At 40.3% G+C, this 24430-nt stretch overlaps 1 protein-coding gene across 7 annotated transcripts; it reads right to left on the bottom strand.

Moving 5' to 3' along the window:
- Window positions 1-420: 420 nt before the first annotated feature.
- LOC135524169 (basic helix-loop-helix ARNT-like protein 1) lies at window positions 421-20756 on the bottom strand. 7 transcript variants are annotated; one of them, XM_064951439.1, is made up of 20 exons: window positions 20619-20756; window positions 11594-11786; window positions 11353-11447; window positions 8911-8963; window positions 8653-8800; window positions 8364-8384; window positions 7885-7923; window positions 7441-7598; window positions 7262-7341; window positions 7078-7170; window positions 6851-6968; window positions 6442-6591; window positions 3211-3457; window positions 2683-2789; window positions 2416-2566; window positions 2157-2245; window positions 1576-1684; window positions 1192-1276; window positions 955-1006; window positions 421-862 (listed from the first exon to the last, which is right to left on the bottom strand). In XM_064951439.1, the coding sequence occupies exons 2-20, from the start codon at window positions 11654-11656 to the stop codon at window positions 714-716; spliced, it is 2007 nt and encodes a 668-aa protein (XP_064807511.1). In that variant the 5' UTR covers window positions 11657-11786; window positions 20619-20756; the 3' UTR covers window positions 421-713. The 7 variants fall into 7 exon arrangements, with proteins under 7 accessions (XP_064807511.1, XP_064807514.1, XP_064807510.1 ...); XM_064951442.1 differs by having other exon boundaries at window positions 11353-11433; window positions 11556-11786; window positions 20623-20756; XM_064951438.1 differs by having other exon boundaries at window positions 20623-20756.
- Between the last annotated feature and the right edge of the window lie 3674 nt (window positions 20757-24430).

The following is a 24430-nucleotide window of genomic DNA, read 5'->3' as shown; positions in this document are numbered from 1 at the left end:
TGCTGGAAAGGACCTAAGCTTACATGTTGTTCATTAGCTACTACTCAGTCTATGGTACAACGTTGGAGAGCAAGCCTAACATATTTGCACCTTGTCAACTGGCTCAGTCTGGCAACCGCTTACTGTGTCTGAAGGGACCAGTACAAACTTTTCCAAAAACGCTCAATGGAATTCCATAATTTAGCAATGAGGCCTGGGTATATGGCCAACTCAGATTTCCTGGATACGAACTTCCGGTCTCTTAACTGGTTATACCTGATGTATATTACCTCCAATCCTTGTGCTGATGTCAGCTTAGTTGGGTGTCAACATGAAAAATATCCCAGCACTGCACCAAATTGCTTCCCTTATATGCAATAACCTGTAATTCATCAAAAACATTTTAAATATGGATACTACTTATTAACACATCTGTTAAGATCAATTTAAAAAATATTTTACTGCTGATACCATGTATTCATTACATTTGTCAATGGGGATATCCAACCATTGTAGTGTAAAAGCATCAAAACATGTTTTCAATAGAAATCCCTGGTAGGATATACATTGAACATGCTAACTGAATCATCCTGTGGGGAATGTCAATGGAAGAGTGCCAATCAGCAGGCAAGGGAGGGGTCCTGTCCCGCTCTTGGCTCCAATGAGTCCTACAGTAGCTGTAGTTCGCTAGCATGGTTTCTGTTATGACTGCAAGGTCAATTCTGGGCCTGTCCTCACAAGGGCCAGGGTAAGTCACTGAAGTCTACAGGGCCACCGAGGCCTGCATCAGCCTCCAGGAGACTCATAATCACAGCCATGGCTGCCTCGTCATTACTGGGGCTGCTGGAGCCTGGGTCGTCAATGCTGAGGTGCAAGTTGTCACCTGGAGGGGTGTTGAAGGAAAATGCTGTAGTCAGTCACACTGGTTTTGGTTGAAATTCTTAGAACATGTTGCCTTTGTGCACAGCTACTTACTCATAATAGACTGGTTGGAGTATGGTCCTCCTGGTAACGTCCCATTTTGAATCTGCCAGAACAAATAGGTCAGTGGTGGTCTACATAGGTCTGTGGTTGAAAGCTGATCTAACTAAGTAAGCAACAGACAATACTGGATTCAAGCACAAGATCCAACCAATTAAAAATTTTAAAAAATCCATCAGTCATCTTTCAACCATCCCAATGTTCTTTATCGTGTGGCTCCCTCAGACTCACTCTCTTGTCCCCTGGAGAACAGTCTGGAGGGGTGCTGATGTTCAGGGGGCTGGAGCCACGGCTGGAGGGGGTCGAGCCTCGGGTCCTAGCAGAGAGAAAAACAGACAGCACCATGAGATTAGGGCTCTGAGAGACTGAACAATTCAGCTGATAAAGCTCCAGGTAATTCATCATAGCACAACTGAACAGACTCATTTGCAAAGCCTGTCACTTTTTTTGATAAAGGGTACATAAATATCAGCAGGGAATTCACCCATGAAGGGATGTGTACAGAAAAGTAAATCACCGAACAAGCCAGGCTTCATGGTCTGGGTGTTATTCTTTTGGTTCTTCAGCTATTAACAACCTGTCATCCATTTTCTGCCTTCACTCTTCATTTCTCACCTCTGATTCTCCATCACCTCCTCTGCGATCATGCGACCGATCTTACCGGCACCTGCACGTGTTCCCCCAGGGATGCCTGGCACCGTCTGAAGGGCCCGTCTCCCTCCACCTGCAATCAGACATATCAATCACACTGACTGCGATCATTGCATTTTCACATTTGATTCAACTCTCCTATAGTCTCAGATGTTTTGTCATTTCGTACACGTAGATACAGTACATTTAATCAAAGAAAGCTATTCATTATATTTGGGGTGGCAGGTTAGCCTAGTGGTTAGAGCATTGGTCTAGTAACTGAAAGGTTGCAAGTTCAAATCCCCCAGCTGACAAGGTACAAATCTGTCATTCTGCCCTTGAACATGGCAGTTAACCCACTGTTCCTAGGCCGTTATTGAAAATAAGAAATTGTTCTTCACTGACTTGCCTAGTTAAATAAAGGTAAAATAAATAAAAATAGCATGCATCTTTGCGTCCAGAGAGAATCAGCTGACAAATCTCAGATCTTGTTCCAAAGCCCTAAAGGAAGCCCCTCTGATATGTAGAAAAGCATGCTTTCTTTCACATCACTCAATAAATGTCACCTTCTGACGTCAGCACACCGTCCATAGAGGCAGTGGGAGAGACGGCAGACTGAGGATAGCTGGAGTCTGCACCATCCAGCATACTGCACCTAGAGATGGAGTCACACAGCAACATCAGGACCAGTTTCAAGTACAAAAACCAAATACGTACTGCCAGTTAGCTCTAAAACGATCAATGGAGCCCCATCGATACATGAACAGTTAAGAGTATTTTTTCCAATGTAATCTTCGTCATAAATAGGGCGCTAGAGTGACTTACGAGACCACTGTGTTTGTGGAGACGATGTACTCCACCTCTTTGGTCCAAGGATTCATGAAACTGAACCAGCGACTTCGCAGAGTGATGAAGGAGCCATCTTTAATCTTGAACTTATAACAGTTTGTGTTGATCTTTTCTCTCATCTGAAGCACTGTTAAAAACACAAGATATCCAGGATGTAAGATCACAGAACAAAATGTGGTGACTAAATATTGTAAGATGTAAATCACAAATTAATGTTGTCACGTCAGACAGTTGATCCAATACCTTGTCTGTGACATTCTGCCAGGTGGCCAATATCATCCTGATGGAAATACTCGTAGAAAGAGGTGCCAAGAAGCTCCTGGGGTAAGTATGCAAGAATGGCTGTGGCCCTGAATAGAGAGGAAAGATAGTTTCTTATCCGTGCTGTTCTTTGTTTTTGAGAAGAGAACTTTAAAATGGCACCGAAGCATTTCCTATGAACATTAATCAGTTCACCGACATTTTTATGATAGTTTAAATTACCACCATGAGTAATAATGGCCTGTGAGGTGTCAAGCTATGAGCAGGAGATTAATTCATAAAATATACAGAGGCTGAACCTGCCTTGATAAGCCTATGTACATAGGCAAATTTTGGGTGAAGGGTGGTTGAAGAGGAGAAATTTACTGATTTGTTGCCTCTTCACATATTAGTTTAAACCATACTTCTAGAATGTGTTTTTCTTGGCCAACTTGATGAACAACTAGCTCACATCTAATCATAAACCAACAATGTCATAGTAAAATGAAGTTATAAGCTCCATCATCGTGCCTCTGGTCAACAAAGACAAACTTCCCATCGATGGCGTGGCGGGAGACATAGTCGGTGGGTTTGACGCGGATGTCCTCTTGGGAGGGCTGGGGGACGATGTGGGGATGCAGCCGGCCGATGGCCACCAGGCAGCTGAGGTTACAGCACTCATTGTCGGGCTCGTTGTCATCGTCCAGGCCCATCTTGGTGGGCGGCCAACTCTTCAGGTAGCCAGTACTGTGGATCGTGCAGAAGCTCTTGCGGTCGGCTGTAGGTAGAAAATTGTAAACATATTTCCTCCCATACAATGGTTGTGTTTACAGGTGGTCCATGACTTTAAGTCAAGTCTAAATGACTGATTTAATGAGAAAACCACAAGCTAACCAAACAAGTAAAACCAGCCATCTGAAATCAGTGGTCAAGGGGAGAACAACGTTTTCCTAGATAAAATATTCATAAGCACTGAAATATTCAACAAGGGCTTCGCTGGACATTTGCATGCTGTTTTGCATAACCTGCACAGCTTTGCTTACTAAATGGTTTTAAATCGCAGCACATTTTAAAAGATTGAACAGAAGCTTCGTGTACTTTTAAACCAGTAGTTCTGAAAGTACCACTCAAGAGCACTAAAAAGGTGCCGAAAACTGCACAATTCTGTACAACGTCATCACGTCATGTGGTCTTTAGTGTTTTGATGCTTTTACACTACATAATGGTTTTCCTAGTTGGATATCCCCATTGACAACTGTATCAAATATTATGTAATGAATACATGGTAGGAGTGTATTGTATAAGCAGTAAAATATTTTAAAAATCAAAGTTTTGTTTTGGATAGTATCTATTCTCCAAGACTTTGAGCTTAACAGATGCAGTGTTTTAAATGGTGCTAATACATTTCGACTCCCAGGGTGCAATGCTTCGCCCAGGGCTACTGGCTGGCTACTGCTAGAAAGCCCAGACAAACGCATAGTAGTCTAAAAATACTGTGGTCATAGCTAAGTTATGAATGCATTTCACATTACTTTTGGGTTGTTATCATATTATAATGCTAACATGAATGCCATGCTGAATATACATTCATGTCATTGTCAATCAATAATTCCAATTTAGTTGCTAGAAGATTAACGTAGCTCTAAAAAAACTTTTTTTAAACGCCCTTGCACTGCACTGCTTTGTAACACATTTTACCTAGTGGTTTCAGTGGGCTGGTCCTAATCATTTGCTCTGTAAGCAAAACATTCCCATAGTTCGCTTCTGGAGCCAGTTTTGTCAACAAGCTGTGGGCGTGAAGGTATGAGGTTTTCGTTAGAAAACCATTTTCTCTCCTCTCGCTTGCTTCTCAAAAGTGTCTCGCACTCAGTGTTGCCATCTAATTTTCAAGGTAAGTTGCTAGAGGCAGGTTGATTTGTTGCTAAAAGTTGCTAAATGACGTTGTGATGTCATTGTGTGATAACATAAAACTGCGTCATTACGTAGAATACACAGTGACGTTACTCAAATTGACTGGCCATCTCATCGAAAAATATGATGACATTTGTTCAGGTACAGACTCAGTCTTTTCTGTACTTCTGGCTATACAGTTTTGATTGAGACATGTTGATTGATGTTGTTAGTTCTGTTCAAGATCAAACATTCATGACCAACTACATTCATTGGGTTTGGCTCGTCAAACCCAAAATTGTTCCTGGCCTGCTACTGCACGAACTGAGCGCCTGCTGCTGACATCACTCACAATGCACTTTTGCAGCCAGGCACGTGTGTGGTGACTGAGTGTGTGACAGAGAAAATCGTTTTTTTGTGTCATTTAGAGGGAAAATGCATGCATTTTAGCATTTGAGTCACTTTTCAAAAGTTGCATAAAAGTTCAAAATACATTTTTTACATTTGTTGCTAGGTGCTGTTTGAAAAAAAAAAGTTGCCAGGGTAGTCTGAAAAGTTGGTAAATTGGCATTACTGCTCACGCTGTGTCAGTTGCATGCATAAGTAGCCTGGCTAGCTTACAAACGGTGGTGGGAAAAGTATCCAATTGTTATACTTGAGTAAAGATACCTTAATAGAAAATGACTCAAGTAAACATGAAAGTCACCCAGTATAAATAATTTCAAATTGCTTATATTAATTAAATTTTAAATACATTTTACGGGAAGCCAGGGGCATGCTCCAACACTTAGACAGAATTTAGAAACTAAGCATGTGTTTAGTGATTCTGCCAGAGTGGAGGGAATAGGGATGACCAGGGATGTTCTCTTGATAAGTGTGAATTAGACTAGACTATTGTACTGTCCTGCTAAGCATTCAAAATGTAACAAGTACTTTTGGGTGTGAGGGAAAATGTATGGAGTAAAAAGTATATCATTTTCTTTAGCAATGTCGTGAAGTAAAAGTTGTAAAAAATACAAATAGTAAAGTAAAGTACAGATACCCCCCAAAAGTACTTAAGTAGTACTTTAAAGTATTTTTACGCCACTGCTTACAACTGCCTCCTTGAGAAGATTCCAACAAATTACTAGACAGACTTGATCCTCTCAATCCATATGTAACGTGAGACATTTTACAGAAGTACCAAAAATGATATTACCAACCCATTTCATGTTCTAGTATCAAAAAAGTACCAAAGAGTTCCGGTAAAGGGTGCAAAACTATACTAACACAGTACACCAGTGACACCATTTAGGATATACAGGTTGTGAGCATAGTGTTTCTGATCTGGCTGACAATGAATTATCTTCTAATGAATGTCAGGCTACAATGCAATCTTCAGTGCACATCATTTTCTTCTTGGTTTCTAGAGATACACATTGAAAGAGAAATGAAACTACTACCGATGTCTAATAGATCTAACTATCCCTGCTCCACATGACAGGAACGAGCGCTCAGATCTTGAACTAAATGATGCCAGGTTAGAACGCAATCATTTTTTGCCTTTCTCGGCTGGGAGAGGACTGCAGATGGTTTAGTTTGCATGTATAAGCCATACATTGACATGTCGAGTCCAAAACGAGGGCTTTAAAAAAAAATATATATATATTTTTTTTAAGTAACGAGGTAATTTTCAAACCTCGATAGTTTCACTCGAAGTTCTAAAATAAGCATATTGTTTATTAGCCAAGCCACTTGGTACATAGAGAAGCATACATCCTGTACTCTAATTGTAATGCTAGTATGATGCGAATGATCTGTGATGCCAGGTTTGTAAGTACCGAAATAAAAGGCATCAGGGAAGGAGGCTGGCCTAGATCTTGAGATGGGTACCTTTCTTTTTGGAGCAGGTGGAGGGGAAGTCCTTGTCCTCTGTTTTGACGTAGGGCCGGTTACACTTCATTCGGCAGAAGAACGAGCGTCTGGCCCCGGAGCACAGTCGAGATGGCCCAGGGGTGATGTCTGTCTTAACTGGTAGACCGGCTGAGGGAGAACAATTGCATCTGCTGAACATTGTGAGCTAAATATTACCAATAACCTGTATATAATGTTAAAAACATTATAATATTATATGCCATGATGTTTATATACTTAATATTGCAGGAAAACTGCCAGGTAATTGGTATACAGTATTTAATGAGACATAATGCTCTATTGACTTTTTCACCCGTGTCAAACTACTTTCCTGACTTGACCTGCCCTTATGAGGACAGGGTCGGACATAACAGGAGGGAGAGTTTACTTTTGGCATCAATGAGCCGCTCCCGAGGTGCTGTATCCGATGACGACAGTTGCTCCTTGACTTTGGCAATGTCTTTAGGATGCAGGTAATCAAACAGACTCTGGCCAATTAGGTCATTCTGAGGAAAGGGAGATTGACTTTGGAAATTAGCATTTCTAAGCTCAGATGTGGTCTGGTATAGTACAACATGAATTACAGTAGGACATTTGACAGGAATGGAGACGTGCCTGGGAATAGTTGAGGATCTTGTAAACTGACTCCGAGACAAAAAGGATCTTCCCACGATCACATCCAACAACAAACAGAAAGCCGTCAGCAGCCTAAAGGAAACACACAAAACATTGAGGCTTGTGTCGTCAGGCTCACCCAGAGAGCAACTTAGCAAAGAGGAGTTAGAGGGCTTGAACCTACCCTCAATATTAAGTGCTTCAGTTCATCATCCGTCAGGAAAGACGGCTTGTAATTCGCCTCTGTGTAAGGGTTTGCTGCTCCTGTAGAAAAACACAAAACATTGTCATTGAATTCTCAAGTCACAACTTCTCACTCCTCTTTGATGTCCAGTGACAATTTGCCTGCTGTCTCTCTCTCACCTCTTAATGTCTTCATATGCTGGACAGCCATGCGTAGGACCGTGAGTTTGTCCAGCTTGCGGGACATAGCGTTGCAGGTCGGGACTAGTGCAGCCAGCTCGTCTATGAAGCTGTTCATCTTGTCCCTGCGCCGCTTCTCAATCTGACTGTGTGCCTCCCTATTGGCAGTGTAGCAGTAAGCAAAGAGTCAGAACAACTCCTAGTCCTTCTGTTACACAGCGCAATCTATAGACTACATAAAGTGCCTATTCATCGATGGGACACAAAGCTTTCTCTGTCTCTAATAAAATACAAAAATGAGCATTCAATTCACCCTGCAAGAGAGATTAGAATATATTTGTTCCTGGAATTCAACCCTTGCCAGCTCACTAGAAACACCATGCGTAGCTGCCGACAGAGACGTTTAAAAGTGAACCATGAGGATTCAAGAATGAGTCTGGGTACCTGGCATTTTTTATCCGGCCCTGGTGATCACCACACTCCCTGGAAGAAGGGGGAAAAGGAGACACGTTTTAGTGAAAACTGTCTTGCACCAATCACACACACGCAACATGGATCCTGTTACAATAACAACCCATTCACCACTGGTCCACATAGGTTATGTAAATGGTACAAGTCCATACACAGCCCTATACTATCTCAACATCTATGCCTCCCATGTACAAATAGAACCAGTTACATGTAATAAATAAAACAAATAAGCCTCACTGTAGGGTAATTCATGCCGTTTGCTGCATAAATTCTCTCCTAAGTTTTTCCTTGTCTGTATCCATACTGCTATGGAAGTTAATCGGATGCCATCATTAACAATCCTTCCTCGCAAATGTTCTGTCTACAGGTCCTGTTTCCAAACCTTTAATATTCAAAGTATTTATCCAAAAAAGCTAACTGCAACCAAAGGTAAAAAATGAAACCATACTTACTCAAAAGAAAATCCATCAATTCTGCAAAGAAAATAATGCGTTAATCATTCTGTTGTCAGATGAATGTGGATCAATGACAGACTGCAGGAAAACTACTGAGCAGACATACAAATTAGTCAATATAGCAATTTGCCCTAAAATATTTATTTTTGCAGATTGCCTGCTATAATTCTGAGAAAATGTGCAAAGTAAGTGGGTTGGGTTAATTATTCATTCATAGCTTTAGAATTCAGTGAACTCATCTCCAGCACTCACTGTGCACAGTGGGCCACAGTGTGGTGATGCTTACTGGTAGTCGGAGGTGCTGCCCTTTCTCTTGCGGGTGTAGTCCATGCCTGGGGTGTTGATGGAGCTGCTGATCAGGTCGCTGGAGCTGGGGGACATGAACTCATTCATTGTAGAGGTAATGTCCATTCTTTGGTCTGCCATTAGACAATCTGAAACATGAATTAGAGTTTCTAACTTGTACTATTTTGAGGAAGGATAATTCAAATGGAATTCAAGAAAAATGCCAGACAAAGCAAGGCACAAAAGGGGTCACGCTCACCACAAATGTTCATTCCAGCTTCTGGAATTTCCTTCCATCCATTTGCAATTGCTCTGGATGAAAAAAAGTGTATACCGTAAAACTTTAATAGCTGAACATTGGCACACATTGCAGCAAATAAATGCCTGTTTCAAATAAAAAACGCTGGGTCTAAATGAATTGTTTACGAGGTTACCATCGAAACGTCTGATATTCCCACAGTCATATGCATTAAAAACGTTATTTTATTCCGTCATCATTGCTAGCCATAGTGCCACTAAAAAGAAAACATCAAAATTATGGTGCTGAAGTGCAAAATCTGGGGTGTATATGATAGGCAACCTAGTCTTTGCAAGTTTGATCTGGGATGGATTTGTTATTACACTTTACAAAAATATAAAAACAAACTTTTACTGGGTACAGGGGAGTGCAATGAACCCCCACATTCAGAAATGCAACAAAGAACACCAGCATCGGTGTACTTTAGGACCATGCCACAGAGTGCGAACAGGTGAGGGCTTTGTGTGTTGTGCTTTTTCTCTGAGTTGTAAAAGCAAGCAGAGCAGAAACTGGCTACTCTTTATTTGACTGATGTAGCTGGCAAGGTAAATGCTGTTTGACTTAACAGAAAAAAAACATTTATTCCTAGTGCTGAGCTACTAGTATAACTGACATGTAACGTTAAATAGTGTTTCATCCCCTCGACTGAAGTTCTGTCTGAAGTGAATGAGCTAACTAACTAGCTAGCAGCTACCACAGCCAGTTCAGCTCTAGCTAGCCTCTAGATATCCGTCAGGTAGCAGACTAACAGCTGTTGTGTAGCCTTTGTTTTGTCCCGTTTTAACAGAAGTAAATTAACTTGGCTCGTTTCTGCCAGTTGATGTACCATTAGAGCTAGCCAAAAGTTGGCTAACGCTAGATGTTATTTTCGCCCAAATTAAAGTCAGTATAGCAATGTAACGTTATTGATTTGTCAGTTTCCCTAACTATTTCTCTACTTTTCACACTGACACGGTATAAAACAGCTCCACAGTCTTCATTGTCATGGTGCAGTCAGTACACAACAGTATGTTCATCATGTCTTAGCAGGATCAGGTGGTGATTCTGTTCTTGGATAATATAATGTATGAATCTACACCAGGTAATTATTTGTCATGCCTCATCTGAGCAGGATCAAATGGTGACAGGGGTCTCAGCAGGTCAGGCAACCAGGGAAAACCAGTCTGATGGCACTGAGGTGAACTTTCGCATATACAACACTTTATTCTATCTGTGCAACAAACACTGACCAAGCCAGAAGCTTCAGAAAATGAAAAACCTCTAAAGTCAAAATGGCTTTTCCCAAAGACACAAAACCAACAGCCTGCAGTACTGTTGGTTGTCACTCTGGTCTTGGCCTAACACACCTGAAACCAAAGAATGTTTCACTAACATCCAAGAAGCTGAAAACACACAAAAAATAAATATAATGGATGAGTAACACATCACACTCAGCTTCTTGGATGTTAGTGAAACATGCTTTGTAAATGTCTCTTAAAATGTGTTACTAGAAGTAAGGGTGGCAGGGTAGCCTACTGGTTAGAGCATTGGACTAGTAACCGAAAGGTTGCAAGTTCAAATCGCCGAGCTGACAAGGTACAAAATCTGTCGTTCTGCCCCTGAACAGGCAGTTAACCCACTGTTCCTAGGCCGTCATTGAAGATAAGAATTTGTTCTTAACTGACTTGCCTAGCAAAATAAAGGTAACATAAAATAGATAATGTGGTATACATTCTTTTGTGACCTTAGTCTTTTAGTCAAAATATCAGACGAGACAACATTTTTACCTGCCCCTTTAAGGGCGGGAGGTTACCATGGTAACGTGACTGGAGTCATGTTTGTGCCTGTGAGATTGAGAGTGACTAATAGCCAACGTCTTCTCTTCCCTAGCAGTTGAATCTCAAACATTGAAAAACAATTCTAGCTTGTGAACAAAACAATGCAAATAGTCAAGAAACAGAACGACAAAAGTCTCACTTCAGCAGAATTTTGTTTAAAGTAAAATTTATAAACACATGTCTGTGCGCAGCACTTCTAAAAATGAATATTTCACTCAGATCTTCATGTGCGCAAAGCCCCCAGGCAGGGATGCAGCGCAAGGTGGGATAGGCTCCATACGATTCGTGGTTCTTTGACTTAGTGCAGTTAATTTAACATCTATGAAACAAAAACGGCAGAAACAGCTATAAAATGAGATCATACTTGACTATTTATATTCACAAAGGCGAGTGAAATGCTTGCACTGTGGAGCCGTGAACACCAGCCAACGTGACTAGTGAAATAGACATCTTTCCCACCAATGTCAAAATCGACACATTTGGCAGGTGGTGGCCCTGAACATATGCTATTCTTATTTACAATAAAAGTTACCCCAAAATGGTCATATTAGATTGTTTAGAAATGCAGGAAATTAGCTTTACATGCCCCAAAAATTCTGGAGGAAGGACCCCCAGATCCCCCGCCAGGTTATGACCCCTCCGAACTTCTAAAACCAAAGTTGCACCCCTGAAACACAAGAACTTCAAAAATTTAAGGAAAATCAGTCAATTGAAAGAAATTCATTAGGCTCTAATCATGGGACTTCACATGACTGGGAATACAGATATGCATCTGCTGGTCACAGATACCTTTAAAAATGATGTGAGTATTTGGACAATGGACCAACCGGGATTTTTAGCTTCCAGGAATTGTGTACAGATCCTTGCGACATGGGGCCGTGCATTATCATGCTGAAAACATGAGGTGATGGTGACGGACGAATGGCACAACAATGGGCCCCAGGATCATGTCACAGTATCTATGTGTACCTCCTGGTTGGTTGGTCTGGTACTCCTGAGACACTGAGCTAGGTGCTCTACCTGTACAGAGAAGAGACTGTCAGATGTGGTCTGACTACAGCAGTAATTCTAACATCCTAGACCTAGGTTACACATCACAGAAACTCACGCAATACTATGTTGGAAAATCAAGGACAGTAACATAGAAGCAATTTCACAGTAAAAAACAAAAATGCCCTCTTTCAAATTAAAATCACATAGCCTAAATATCCATATTATACCTATCATTAAATCAGAAGTGTTGCAGAGCATAGGCATACTATGCAGAGCATAGGCATACTGTTGATGTAGAATAATATTCTGTTAATCTTCCATACTATTCATGGGCCTTTTTGTTAAAAGGCTTCAGGCTTGTGAAAGTTATTCCCTCCTGGCCTGAAAAAGCAAAGCACTTCTTGTTAGTCTCTTTTCTGTGGGAGTGGGACAAAGCCCCATGATCACAATTTTGGGTGCCAATTTTTAAATGTTTTATATATACACTACACCTTTATTTAACTAGGCAATTCAGTTAAGAACACATTCTTATTTTCAATGACGGCCTAGGAACAGTGGGTTAACTGCCTTGTTCAGGGGCAGAACGACAGATTTTCACCTTGTCAGCTCGGAGGATCCAATCTTGCAACATTGCAGTTAACGAGTCCAAAGCAATAACGACCTGCCTCTCTCATTGCACTCCACAAGGAGACTGCCTGTTACGCGAATGCAGTAAGCCAAGGTAAGTTGCTAGCTAGCATTAAACTTATCTTATAAAAAACAATCATAACCACTAGTTAACTACACATGGTTGATGATATTACTAGATATGCAACGCAGAACACGCTAGATAATATAATCTGATTGAGCATACAAGCATAGAAGAATCTAAGTATCTGACTGAGCGGTGGTAGGCAGAAGCAGGCGCGTAAACATTCATTCAAACAGCACTTTCGTGCGTTTTGCCAGCAGCTCTTTGTTGTGCGTCAAGCATTGCACTGTTTATGACTAAGCCTATCAACTCCCGAGATGAGGCTGGTGTAACCGAAGTGAAATGGCTAGCTAGTTAGCGCACGCTAATAGCGTTTCAAACATCCCTCTGAGCCTTCTAGTAGTTGGTCCCCTTGCTCTGCATGGGTAACGCTGCTTCGATGGTGGCTGCTGTCGTTGTGTTGCTGGTTCGAGCCCAGGGAGGAGCGAGGAGAGGGACGGAAGCTATACTGTTACACTTGCAATACTAAAGTGCCTATAAGAACATCCAATAGTCAAAGGTTAATGAAATACAAATGGTATAGAGGGAAATCGTTCTATAATTCCTATAATAACTACAACCTAAAACAACTTACCTGGGAATATTGAAGACATGTTAAAAGGAACCACCAGCTTTCATATGTTCTCATGTTCTGAAACGTTAGCTTTCTCACATAGCACATATTGCACTTTTACTTTCTTCTCCAACACTTTGTTTTTGCAATATTTAAACCAAATTGAACATGTCTCATTATTTACTTGAGGCTAAATTGATTTTATTGATGTATTATATTAAGTTAAAATAAGTGTTTATTCAGTATTGTTGTAATTGTCATTATTACAAATAAAAAAAATTATAAATATTTTTAAAATCGGCATCAACTTTTTGGTCCTCCAATAAATCGGTATCGGCGTTGAAAAATCATAATCGGTCGACCTCTATTTACAACCAACATTCTTGACAGATATCTTGGATCATTTCTACACTTCAATAAACTTGTGAGCATATTCAATATCCAAAAAGGCAGTTTGGAGCATTACTTGAATGTAACATTACCAAATTAAGGACTAGCATTCAGACAACGATCAAGATCTAGGAAATATTGGACTCTGCTCATGTACAAATCACTGGCAAAGGACAGACTTTAGGGAGCCAAAAACCCACCACCCAAAGTTGTCACAAAGCAGCATTGTTGGGTTGTTACAGTACACTAGCTAGCCCACATAGAAAAGAATGTGACATAGAAACACTGGATTGACGTACACTGTGAAAGAGGAAATATATAATCCCCCTGTTCAACTGCGTGTATAACCCATGACCTGTGCGATGGGGCGGCCGGTAGCCTAGAGGTTAAGAGCATTGGGCCAGTAACCGAAAGGTTCAAATCCCCGAGCCGACTAGGTGAAGAATCTGTTGATGTGCCCTTGAGGAAGGCACTTAACCCTAATTTCTCCAGTAAATTGCTTTGGATAAGAATGTCTGCTCTATATAAATAGTTTGATTTAAATATTTACATGCTTTGCAAGAAGAACAATTTCCCTAATAATCCTGTTTACATGGACATCTGAAATCCTGATGGGATACATGCAGAAAAATCACCAATCAAAATAAAACGCTCTACGACAGCGACCATGTTAATTTTGGGAAGTCTAATTCTGAGTTTGGGTATATAAAGTTTGTATGTGAACATTTCTATGATGGATACTTTCCCCCCCCCGAACTCACGTCACTCGTTAGGGAGGCTTGCACTGCTGGCACATGCCAAATCAAATACACTGCTCAAACTCCGATTAAGCTGATTTACATGTCCCAGGGTTTCCGTTAGGAAAATGTGGCGCCCCGAACAATGTGACTGGGAAGATTTGAATTTAACGGCCATTTCAGAAATTAACCCGACCCATATGCATTGGGTACATAACTACAGTGCTCAGAATGACAGATGTCACATTAGGATTATGGTAATGCTCTTAACAAAACATCAAACTCATGTAATGAAGCAGCCAATAAAACAATTTAAATATTTGTCAAAACACAATTGGCAGGAAAACACCATTCTAAACAGAGCACCTGATAATGGTTCCATATGTAACAGAGATTGAAACAAACATCGAAAGGGAGTGGGGGGGGGCAACAACTAGGCTGCAAATATGACTAGGATTGTGCCTTTGGCTTCTGGACAATAAAATAAAGTTGATATGAAAACCAACAGAACAGGAGAGATTGTCAAATAGACCACAATGGGTGACATTCAACAGTGAGTGCAGCACAAAGAAAACCCATCTCAACTGGATCATTCTGTACAGATGACAGTAGGAGCATCTGCTCTGAGATAACATACATTAAATACTCTGATGACACATCCAATTCTGATTACATGATTCAGTTTACAATGGACGAGTTTGACCTTGGTACAAGGAGAACATCCTGGATCTGAATGCCACCAAGACCAAAGACCTTAGAATAGACTTTAGGAAGCAATCAGCTCCGAAAGAAATCACCATTTGTGACCAGAGCATAGGTGGAGTACAAGTACCTTGGTACAATAGTTGACAATAAGATGAACATTGGAGCCAACAGTAGGCGAGTGTTATCTAAATGTCAGTCAAGACTGTACTTCCTGCGTAATCTTAGAAGGCTGAATGTCAAATCTGTTTTACAATCCCTTTTAGAGGACGACAGATGAGTTTTCAACGCGGATACCGATTATTGGAGGACCAAAAAAAGCCGCTACCGATTAATCAGCCAATTTTTTAATGACAATTACAACAATACTGAATTAACACTTATTTTAACTTAATATAATACATCAATAAAAATCTATTTAGCCTCAAATAAATAATGAAACATGTTCAATTTGGTTTAAATAATGCAAAAACAAAGTGTTGGAGAAGAAAGTGAAATATGTGCCATGTAAAAAAAGCGTTTAACGTTTAAGTTCCTTACTCAGAACATATGAGAGCTGGTGGTTCCTTTTAACATGAGACTTCAATATTCCAAGGTAAGAGGTTTAAGGTTGTAGTTATAGTATTTATAGGACTATTTCTCTCTATACCATTTGTATTTCATATACAGTGGGGCAAAAAAGTATTTAGTCAGCCACCAATTGTGCAAGTTCTCCCACTTAAAAAGATGAGAGGCCTGTAATTTTCATCATAGGTACACTTCAACTATGACAGAGAAAATGAGGGGGAAAAAAATCCAGAAAATCACATTGTAGGATTTTTAATGAATTTATTTTCAAATTATAGTGGAAAATCATAAATCGGTTGACCTCTAGTTCTTATAGCCTCTCTAGTATTGCCAGTGTAACAGTATAGCTTCCGTCCCTCACCCCCTCTTCCTGGGCTCAAACCAGGAACACGTCAACAACAGCCAACCTCGAAGCATCGTTACCCATCGCTCCACAAAATCCACAGCCCTTTCAGAGCAAGGAGAACAACTACTCCAAGTCTCAGAGCGAGTGACGTTTGAAACGCTATTAGCTCGCACCCCGCTAACTAGCGAGCCATTTCACATCGGTTGCACCAGCCTAATCTCGGGAGTTGATAGGCTTGAAGTCAAACAGCTCAATGCTTGAAGCATTGCGAATAGCTGCTGGCAAAATGCACGAAAGTGCTGTTTGAATGAATGCTTATGAGCCTGCTGCTTCTGCTTACCATCTCTCAGTCAGACTGCTCTATCAAATTAGACTTAATTATAACATAATAACACACAGAAATACAAGCCTTTGGTCATTAATATGGTCGAATCTGGAAACTATATCATTTTGAAAACAAAACGTTTATTATTTCAGTGAAATACAGAACCGTTCCATATTTTATATAACGGGTGGCATCCCTAAGTCTAAATATGGCTGTTACATTGTACAACCTTCAATGTTATGTCATAATTACGTACAATTATGGCAAATTAGTTCGCAACAAGCCTGGCGGCCCAAACTGTTGCATATAGCCTGTGTGTGCAATGAACGCAAGAGAAGTGACACAATTTCACCTGGTTAATATTGCCTGCTAACCTGGATTTCTTTTAGCTAAATATGCAGGTTTAAAAATATATACTTCTGTATATTGATTTTAAGAAAGGCATTGATGTTTATGGTTAGGTAGAGTTGTGCAACGATTGTGCTTTTTTCACAAATGCGCTTTTGTTAAATCATCTCCTGTTTGGCGAAGTTGGCCGTCTTTGTTAGGAAGAAATAGTCTTCACACAGTTCGCCACGAGTCAGACGGCCAAAATTGCTGCATATACCCTGACTCTGTCGCAAGAGAAGTGACACAATTTACCTTGTTCAAATAAATTCATGTTAGCAGGCAATATTAACTAAATATGCAGGTTTTCAAATATATACTTGTCTATTGATTTTAAGAAAGGCATTGATGTTTATGGTTAGGTACATGTTGGAGCAACGACAGTCCTTTTTCGCAAATGCGCACCGATCATATGCAACACAGAACACACTAGATAAACTAGTAATATCATCAACCATGTGTACTTAACTAGTGATTATGATTGATTGATTGATTGTTTTTTATAAGATAAGTGTAATGCTAGCTAGCAGCTTACCTTGGCTTCTTACTGCATTCACGTAACAGGCAGGCTCCTCGTGGAGTGCAATGAGAGGCAGGTGGTTAGAGCGTTGGACGAGTTAACTGTAAGGTTGCAAGATTGAATCCCCGAGCTGACAAGGTAAAAATCTGTTGTTCTACCCCTGAACAAGGCAGTTATAACCCCCCATTCCTAGGCAGTCATTGAAAATAAGAATGTGTTCTTAACTGACTTGCCTAGTTAAATAACGTTTTTTTATTTTTTACATCGTCCAAATCGGTGTCCTAAAATACCGATTGTTATGAAAACTTGAAATCAGCCCTAATTAAATCGGCCATTCCGATTACTCGGTCAACCTCTAATCCTTTTACAGATGTTTTATTGAACCTGCCTTAACATTTAGTGTAGTTGCCTGGTTTGGTTCCTTCACATGGGCAAGTCAGAAAACTGTAGAGAGTGGGGAAATTCTACTAAGCTAACATATGGAATTGTTTTAAGATCATACCATGGATCATTTAGCTACGTGATTTAGAATTTTAGGACGCCTTTAGGTATCAAAATAATTGATTTGGCCTTTACTACTATCAAATCAAATTTTATTTGTCACATACACATGGTTAGCAGATGTTAATGCGAGTGTAGCGAAATGCTTGTCCCATAGGAATGCATTGAATAACATTAATAAAATGGCAAAATACATTACTTATTTTTTGACTAATGTTTTGAAGTGTCTGTCTTAAATCTAGGACATAAGAAAGCTAAGGAAATGTTTTTGGTTTTTTGGACCCCTTATTTTTGTTGGCACAAAACTACCTCCATATTTCCATAAATTTGTATGGGTTACCATCAGGCGAGTCCTGTGACATTTGTAGGGGGTCGTAGAAAAAAAAAAAGAGAACACCATCTTGTTCATGAGTCTCATCTTTCCAGAATGTTCATATTAGTTTAGGCCAAACCATTTGGACGCTAGACATTTTCGTGATGTCTCATGGTCTGAAAAACACAGCTGTAGCTCGACCACCTTCCACCACAGATGCGGAAGGCTGACATAGGCGGATTGAGACGCAGCCCATGCAAAAAAAAACCATCCCTGGCTTAAAAACTGACAGATTTTGATTATGTTACTTAGATTGACGCACGGGTGCGTCAATAGACTTAAGGATTAATAGTTTTGTACTAGTGTCAGTGCGGTGTCAGTGTACTAGTGTCAGTGCGGCTTTTAAGTGAACATTTGTGTGATTTATCTTGTATAGACCATGGTTGTTGAATCTTGGCCCCTGACCACTTCTTGTTGCACTGCATTTTTTTTAAATTGTTGTGACCGCCGTCAACACGTTGTAGCTAACTTGCCTTCCTCTCCCCTTTTTCTGCATCCCAACGGTGTAGTAATTTTCATTCTGACATGTGAAAGGAAGCAATACGCCACAAAGCCTCTAGTCTGGCAGAAAGCTGCAACAAGAAGAAGTTTAGCTAGCAAGCCATCTTTAGCTACTAGGGACAGCTAAGGGTCGAGTGCTGTGTTGGGGTTCGTTGATACAGGACAACGTGCGTGGAATAACATTTTTGTAACATGCACTTGACATGTTGAGTTCTCTGGGGCAGTTAGCTAGCCGGATGTAGTGGGGCCTGGCGTTCTAAAGGGTTTTGTTATTGTTTACATTCTAAAAAAGGTGTATAGCACAGCTTTTTAATGAAAACACTCTGAAGTTTCTAAAACTGTTTGAATGATGTCTGTGAGTATAACAGAACTCATATGGCAGGCAAAAACCTGAGAAAAAAAATCCAACCAGGAAGTGGGAAATCTGAGGTTTGGAGTTTTTCAAGTCTTTGCCTAACCAATATACAGTGTCTATGGGGTCATAGTGCACTTCCTATGGCTTCCACTAGATGTCAACAGTCTTTAGAACCTTGTTTCAGGCTTCTACTGTGAAGGGAGAGAGAATAAGAGCTGTTTGAGTCAGAGGTCTGGCAGAATGCCATGAGCCCAGTCAGGCGTGCGGCCATGAGAGCTAGCTGTACTGTGATGTTTTACATTAGTTTTTTAACCTTTCTAATCGTATAGTGTCCACAGATTGTGAGCTAAAGATGAAAACCTTTCCTATGACTATTATTATATTATTTATTGACTATGGCTTTCCAAATTGCCCAACACTGCTATTTGTAAGGTTAATATTATGTGATTAAATATTTTTTTTTACCATTCCTAAATAAATAAATAAAATACTCTATTGATTCTGTTTCTTCACAGCAAAATCTACAGAGCTGAGATTGTTGTATGCCCCATATATATAGCATTCTGTTGGTGGCAAGAATTGTATATAATAATTTAAATTAAAAAACTAAGTGTTGAATCAAGTGTAGTTTTTTTTGTACTAGTTCATAAACCATATGCCATGGAATGCGTACATCGAACATCTGTTCCCATTTATTTTGCAACTTACATGGCGCAGCTGTCAACATTTTTGTTCTCAAATGAAACTGGTATATTTATGCCAGTTTCTCTCAGTCAATCTTTTAATATATGGCAGGCAAACAAGTTCCACTTGCCGCCTCCATTTTTATGGTAGTGCTGCAATCAGTTGGTTGTAAATTCAGATTGAAAAGATATTCCCATATATTTTTGATAACTGCATATGTGACATAACTCCATTTCTATTCATAATATAAATATTCCATAAATAATTTATTTAAATTTTTTATTAATCAGTATATTTGAGTTTAACCATAACATTTGTAATATTTGTTCTATCTTTTCTGGAGGATAAAACTGAAATTGTAACCACCTTTGTATGGCTTGATTAAGAAAGGGCGATACTTTTTAAACAATTTCATTTTCAATTAGTCGGAAATGAGAAGTTGTATAGGAGAGAGGAAAGGAATCTAGGAAAGAAAAGCAGTCCACATGGCCAGTAGAGGAAAGGAAGTTAGCAAAGGAATCTGACACGAGTGAGGAAAGGAAATATGGAAAGGAATCTAGGAAAGAAAAGGAGGAATTCACCAGGGTTGGGGTCAATTACAGTTATTTAGCAGACAGTCTAATCCAATGCGATTTACAGTAGTGAGTGCATACATTGTCACTTTTTTCCCCCTGTGCTGGTCCGCCATGAGAAACGAATCAACATCCCTTCTGTTGCAAGTGCCATGCTGAGTGCCAACTGTGCCAACTGAGCCACATGGGTCAGTTCCATTTAAATTCAGTAAGTACACTAGAATTAAAATTCTCTTGAATGTTTTTCATTTAGGAACATTTTGAATTTGGTTAACTTTTTGAGTTGACTGGAATTGAAATGAAATTCACCCAACCATGGCGTTCACATGTATGTGGTAACCACGGCCAGTAGCTGGCGATTGTATTGGTTTTAGAGACAGGCTAGTTTTAGTCACAGGCTACTGCTGCGGGGCTGCAGAACGATAACGTTACTATTGTATTGGGCTAGCTAGCTAGGTTGCTAACATTACCTAATGCCCCTCTAGAAAATTAGTGTGACCAGGAAAAACAAATCGTTGTTGTGCTAGCTAGCTAACCAACTACCCATTTGTCATCATGATATAATGATCATAATGCATAAGAAAACATGACTTACTTACATTAGATAAATCAGCTAGGCCATCTCCATTCAATGATCCATGTTTCAAAAACTGGGATATACGGTACTCAGTCTTTGACCTACTTTCTCCCCTCTGTCATGACTGCCGCACTACTAACCTAGTTTTTCTAAACCAATTGTATAGGAGGACTACACCATGTCCTTTTTCTCATCAATCACACAACGTTTGAGAACAGATAAATATGATGGACGTACTGGTTATCCAATCACAGGGGGCGCATTTGACATTGCAGCCGACTTTAAACATTGGGCGCGTTTGAGCGAATCATTTTTGTTTAGTCGTGACTATCGTTGGTCACCGCTATTCAGTGTGTTGTATTATGGGGTAAAACAAATAACCGACCTAGAAGTCGCATGCATGAACTTTACAAAAACCATGTGATCAAAGCTCATGAAGTTTTGACTACAGTCGACTGCAAGTTTCTGCAGGTGCTCTTCATCAACTTCATCCTTCATCCCACTTGCATTGTGGGAGGCTCTATTGTCAACCAATCATTTGGGTGTTTCTGTTTGACCCACGCTAACCGAATGTCACCAAAGACAAATGAAAGCGGAATCAACTTTGCCATGATTCATGAATATAGTGTACAGATATATGTGCTATTTGAGGCTCTCTCACAAATTGATAGGAAAATATACACACATATATGTCCAGTTTGTGACATGGGAGTTGAATGCTTATTTTGTACTGCCATGTTGCATTGAGTTTTGCTGTTGGAAAACCACATAAGTGTCGGACTTGTGGTTGTCCGAGATGCTCCTCCCCCGACTTTACTTTACCTCCACCTTCAGCTGCAGTCGGTTGCTTTCGCCTTACCACTCAAATATGCCCAGTTCCTCTGCCCAGGGTTTGCTGATGCCTGCCAGATCTTACACCTGGATCAGATACCTGTGTCATTGCATCATGCACCATAATAAATTCTGCAGTAAAACTTTTTTCATTATGTAATCAAAAATGTTTGCTGGATATAGAGTACCAGTCAAAAGTTTGGACACACCTACTCATTCAAGGGTTTTTCTTTATTTTTTAAACTATTTTCTACATTGTAGAATATATATGAAATAACACATATGTAGTAACCCAAAAAGTGTTAAACAAATCAAAATATATTTTAGATTCTTCAAAGTAGCCACCCTTTGCCTTGATAGACAGCTTTGCACACTCTTGGTATTCTCTCAACCAGCTTCACCTGGAATGCTTTTTCAACAGTCTTGAAGGAGTTCCCAAATATGCTGAGCACTCGTTTGCTGCTTTTGCTTCACTCTGCGGTATTGCTGCCATGCTATGTTGTTGTCTTAGGTCTCTCTTTATGTAGTGTTGTGGGGTCTCTCTTGTCATGATGTGTGTTTGTCCTATCTTTTTATATAATATTTAATTTTTAATCCCAGCCCCCATCCCCGCCCCCGCAGGAGGTCTTTTGCCTTTTGGTAGGCTGTCATTGTAAGTAAGAATTTGTTTTTCAAATAAATAAAATGGTATTGTTCGCATACACATGATTAGCAGATGTTATTGCAGGTGCTTCTAGCTCTGACAGTGCAGTAGTATCTAATTAGTAATATCTAACAAATTACGCAACAGATACCCAAATACACCCAAATACAAACCTAAGTAGGAATGAATTAAGACTATATACATATGGATGTTCGATGCCAGAGCTGAACGGACTAAGATACAGTAGAATAGTATACAATACAGTATATACATATGAGTTGAGTAATACAAGATATGTAAACATTATTAAGTAACTGAGATACCGTATAATAAAATTGAAAACAGTATATACATATCAAATCAAATTTATTTATATAGTCTTTCTTACATCAGCTGATATCTCAAAGTGCTGTACAGAAACCCAGCCTAAAACCACAAACAGCAAGCAATGCAGGTGTAGAAGTGGCTAGGAAAAACTCCCCAAAAAGGCCAAAACCTAGGAAGAAACCTAAAGAGGAACCAGGCTATGAGGGGTGGCCAGTCCTCTTCTGGCTGTGCCGGATGGAGATTATAACAGAACATGGCCAAGATGTGCAAATGTTCATAAATGACCAGCATGGTCAAATAATAATAATCACAGTAGTTGTCGAAGGGTGCAACAGGTCAGCACCTGTTGGTCAGAGTAAATGTCAGTTGGCTTTTCACAGCCGATCATTAAGAGTATCTCTGGTATCTCTATAGAGTTGAAAACAGCAGGTCTGGGACAGGTAGCACGTCCGGTGAACAGGTCAGGGTTCCATAGCCGCAGGCAGAACAGTTGAAACTGGAGCAGCAGCACGGCCAGGTGGACTGGGGACAGCAAGGAGTCATCATGCCAGGTAGTCCTGAGGTATGGTCCTCCGAGAGAGCGAAAGAAAGAAAGAGAGAATTAGAGAGAGCATACTTAAATTCACACAGGACACTGGATAAGACAGGAAAAGTACTCCAGATATAACAAACTGGCTCTAGCCCCCCGACACAAACTACTGCAGCATAAATACTGGAGGCTGAGACAGGAGGGGTCAGGAGACACTGTGGCCCCATCCAATGATACCCCTGGACAGGGCCAAACAGGAAGGATATAACCCCACCCACTTTGCCAAAGCACAACCCCCACACTACTAGAGGGATATCTTCAACCACCAACTTACCATCCTGAGACAAGGCCGAGTATAGCCCACAAAGATCTCCGCCACAGCACAACCCAAGGGGGGCGCCAACCCAGACAGGAAGGTTACGTCAGTGACTCAACCCAATCAAGTGACGCACCCCTCCTAGGGACGGCATGAAAGAGCACCAGTAAGCCAGTGCCTCAGCCCCTGTAATAGGGTTAGAGGCAGAGAATCCCAGTGGAGAGGGGAACAGGCCAGGCAGAGACAGCAAGGCGGTTCATTGCTCCAGAGCCTTTCCGTTCACCTTCACACTCCTGGGCCAGACTACACTCAATCATATGATCCACTGAAGAGATGAGTCTTCAGTAAAGACTTAAAGGTTGAGACCGAGTCTGCGTCTCTCACATGGGTAAGCGTAATATGATCAATTTTTTGGTTCTAGTCAAGATTCTAGCAGCCGTATTTAGCACTAACTGAAGTTTATTTAGTGCTTTATCCACATAGCCGGAAAGTAGAGCATTGCAGTAATCTAACCTAGAAGTAACAAAAGCATGGATACATTTTTCTGCATCATTTTTGGACAGAAAGTTTCTGATTTTTGCAATGTTACGTAGATGGAAAAAGCTTGATATGTTCTTCAAAAGAGAGATCAGGGTCCAGAGAAATGCAGAGGTCCTTCACAATTTTATTTGAGATGACTGTACAACCATCAAGGTTAATTGTCAGATTCAACAGAATATCTCTTTCTTTCTTGAGACCTGGAACAAGCATCTCTGTTTTGTCCGAGTTTAAAAGTAGAAAGTTTGCAGCCATCCACTTCCTTATGTCTGAAACACAGGCTTCTAGCGAGGGCAATTTTGGGGCTTCACCATGTTTCATTGAAATGTACAGCTGTGTGTCATCCGCATAGCAGTGAAAGTTAACATTATGTTTTTGAATGACATCCCCAAGATGTAAAATATATAGTGAAAACAATAGTGGTCCTAAAACGGAACCTTGAGGAACACCGAAATTTACAGTTTTATTTGTCAGAGGACAAACCATTCAAAGAAAACTGATATCTTGCCGACAGATAAGATCTAAACCAGGCCAGAACTTGTCCGTGTAGACCAATTTGAGTTTCCAATCTCTCCAAAAGAATGTGGTGATCGATGGTATCAAAAGCAGCACTAAGGTTGAGGAGCACGAGGACAGATGCAGAGCCT

Source organism: Oncorhynchus masou, chromosome 31 (genome assembly GCF_036934945.1).
Source record: "Oncorhynchus masou masou isolate Uvic2021 chromosome 31, UVic_Omas_1.1, whole genome shotgun sequence".
NCBI classification, from domain to species: domain Eukaryota; kingdom Metazoa; phylum Chordata; class Actinopteri; order Salmoniformes; family Salmonidae; genus Oncorhynchus; species Oncorhynchus masou.
This window is presented reverse-complemented; position numbering and strand designations above follow the sequence as displayed.

Excerpts from the sequence above, each read along its gene's own strand:
- LOC135524169 (XM_064951439.1), bottom strand. The coding sequence starts at position 11,656 with ATGATAATGCACGGCCCCATGTCGCAAGGATCTGTACACAATTCCTGG. Across the intron at positions 7,924-8,363 it reads ATTGATGGATTTTCTTTTGA|GGAGTGTGGTGATCACCAGG; the intron begins GTAAGTATGGTT and ends CCCTTCTTCCAG. Across the intron at positions 6,592-6,850 it reads GCGGCTCATTGATGCCAAAA|CCGGTCTACCAGTTAAGACA; the intron begins GTAAACTCTCCC and ends GTTCTCCCTCAG.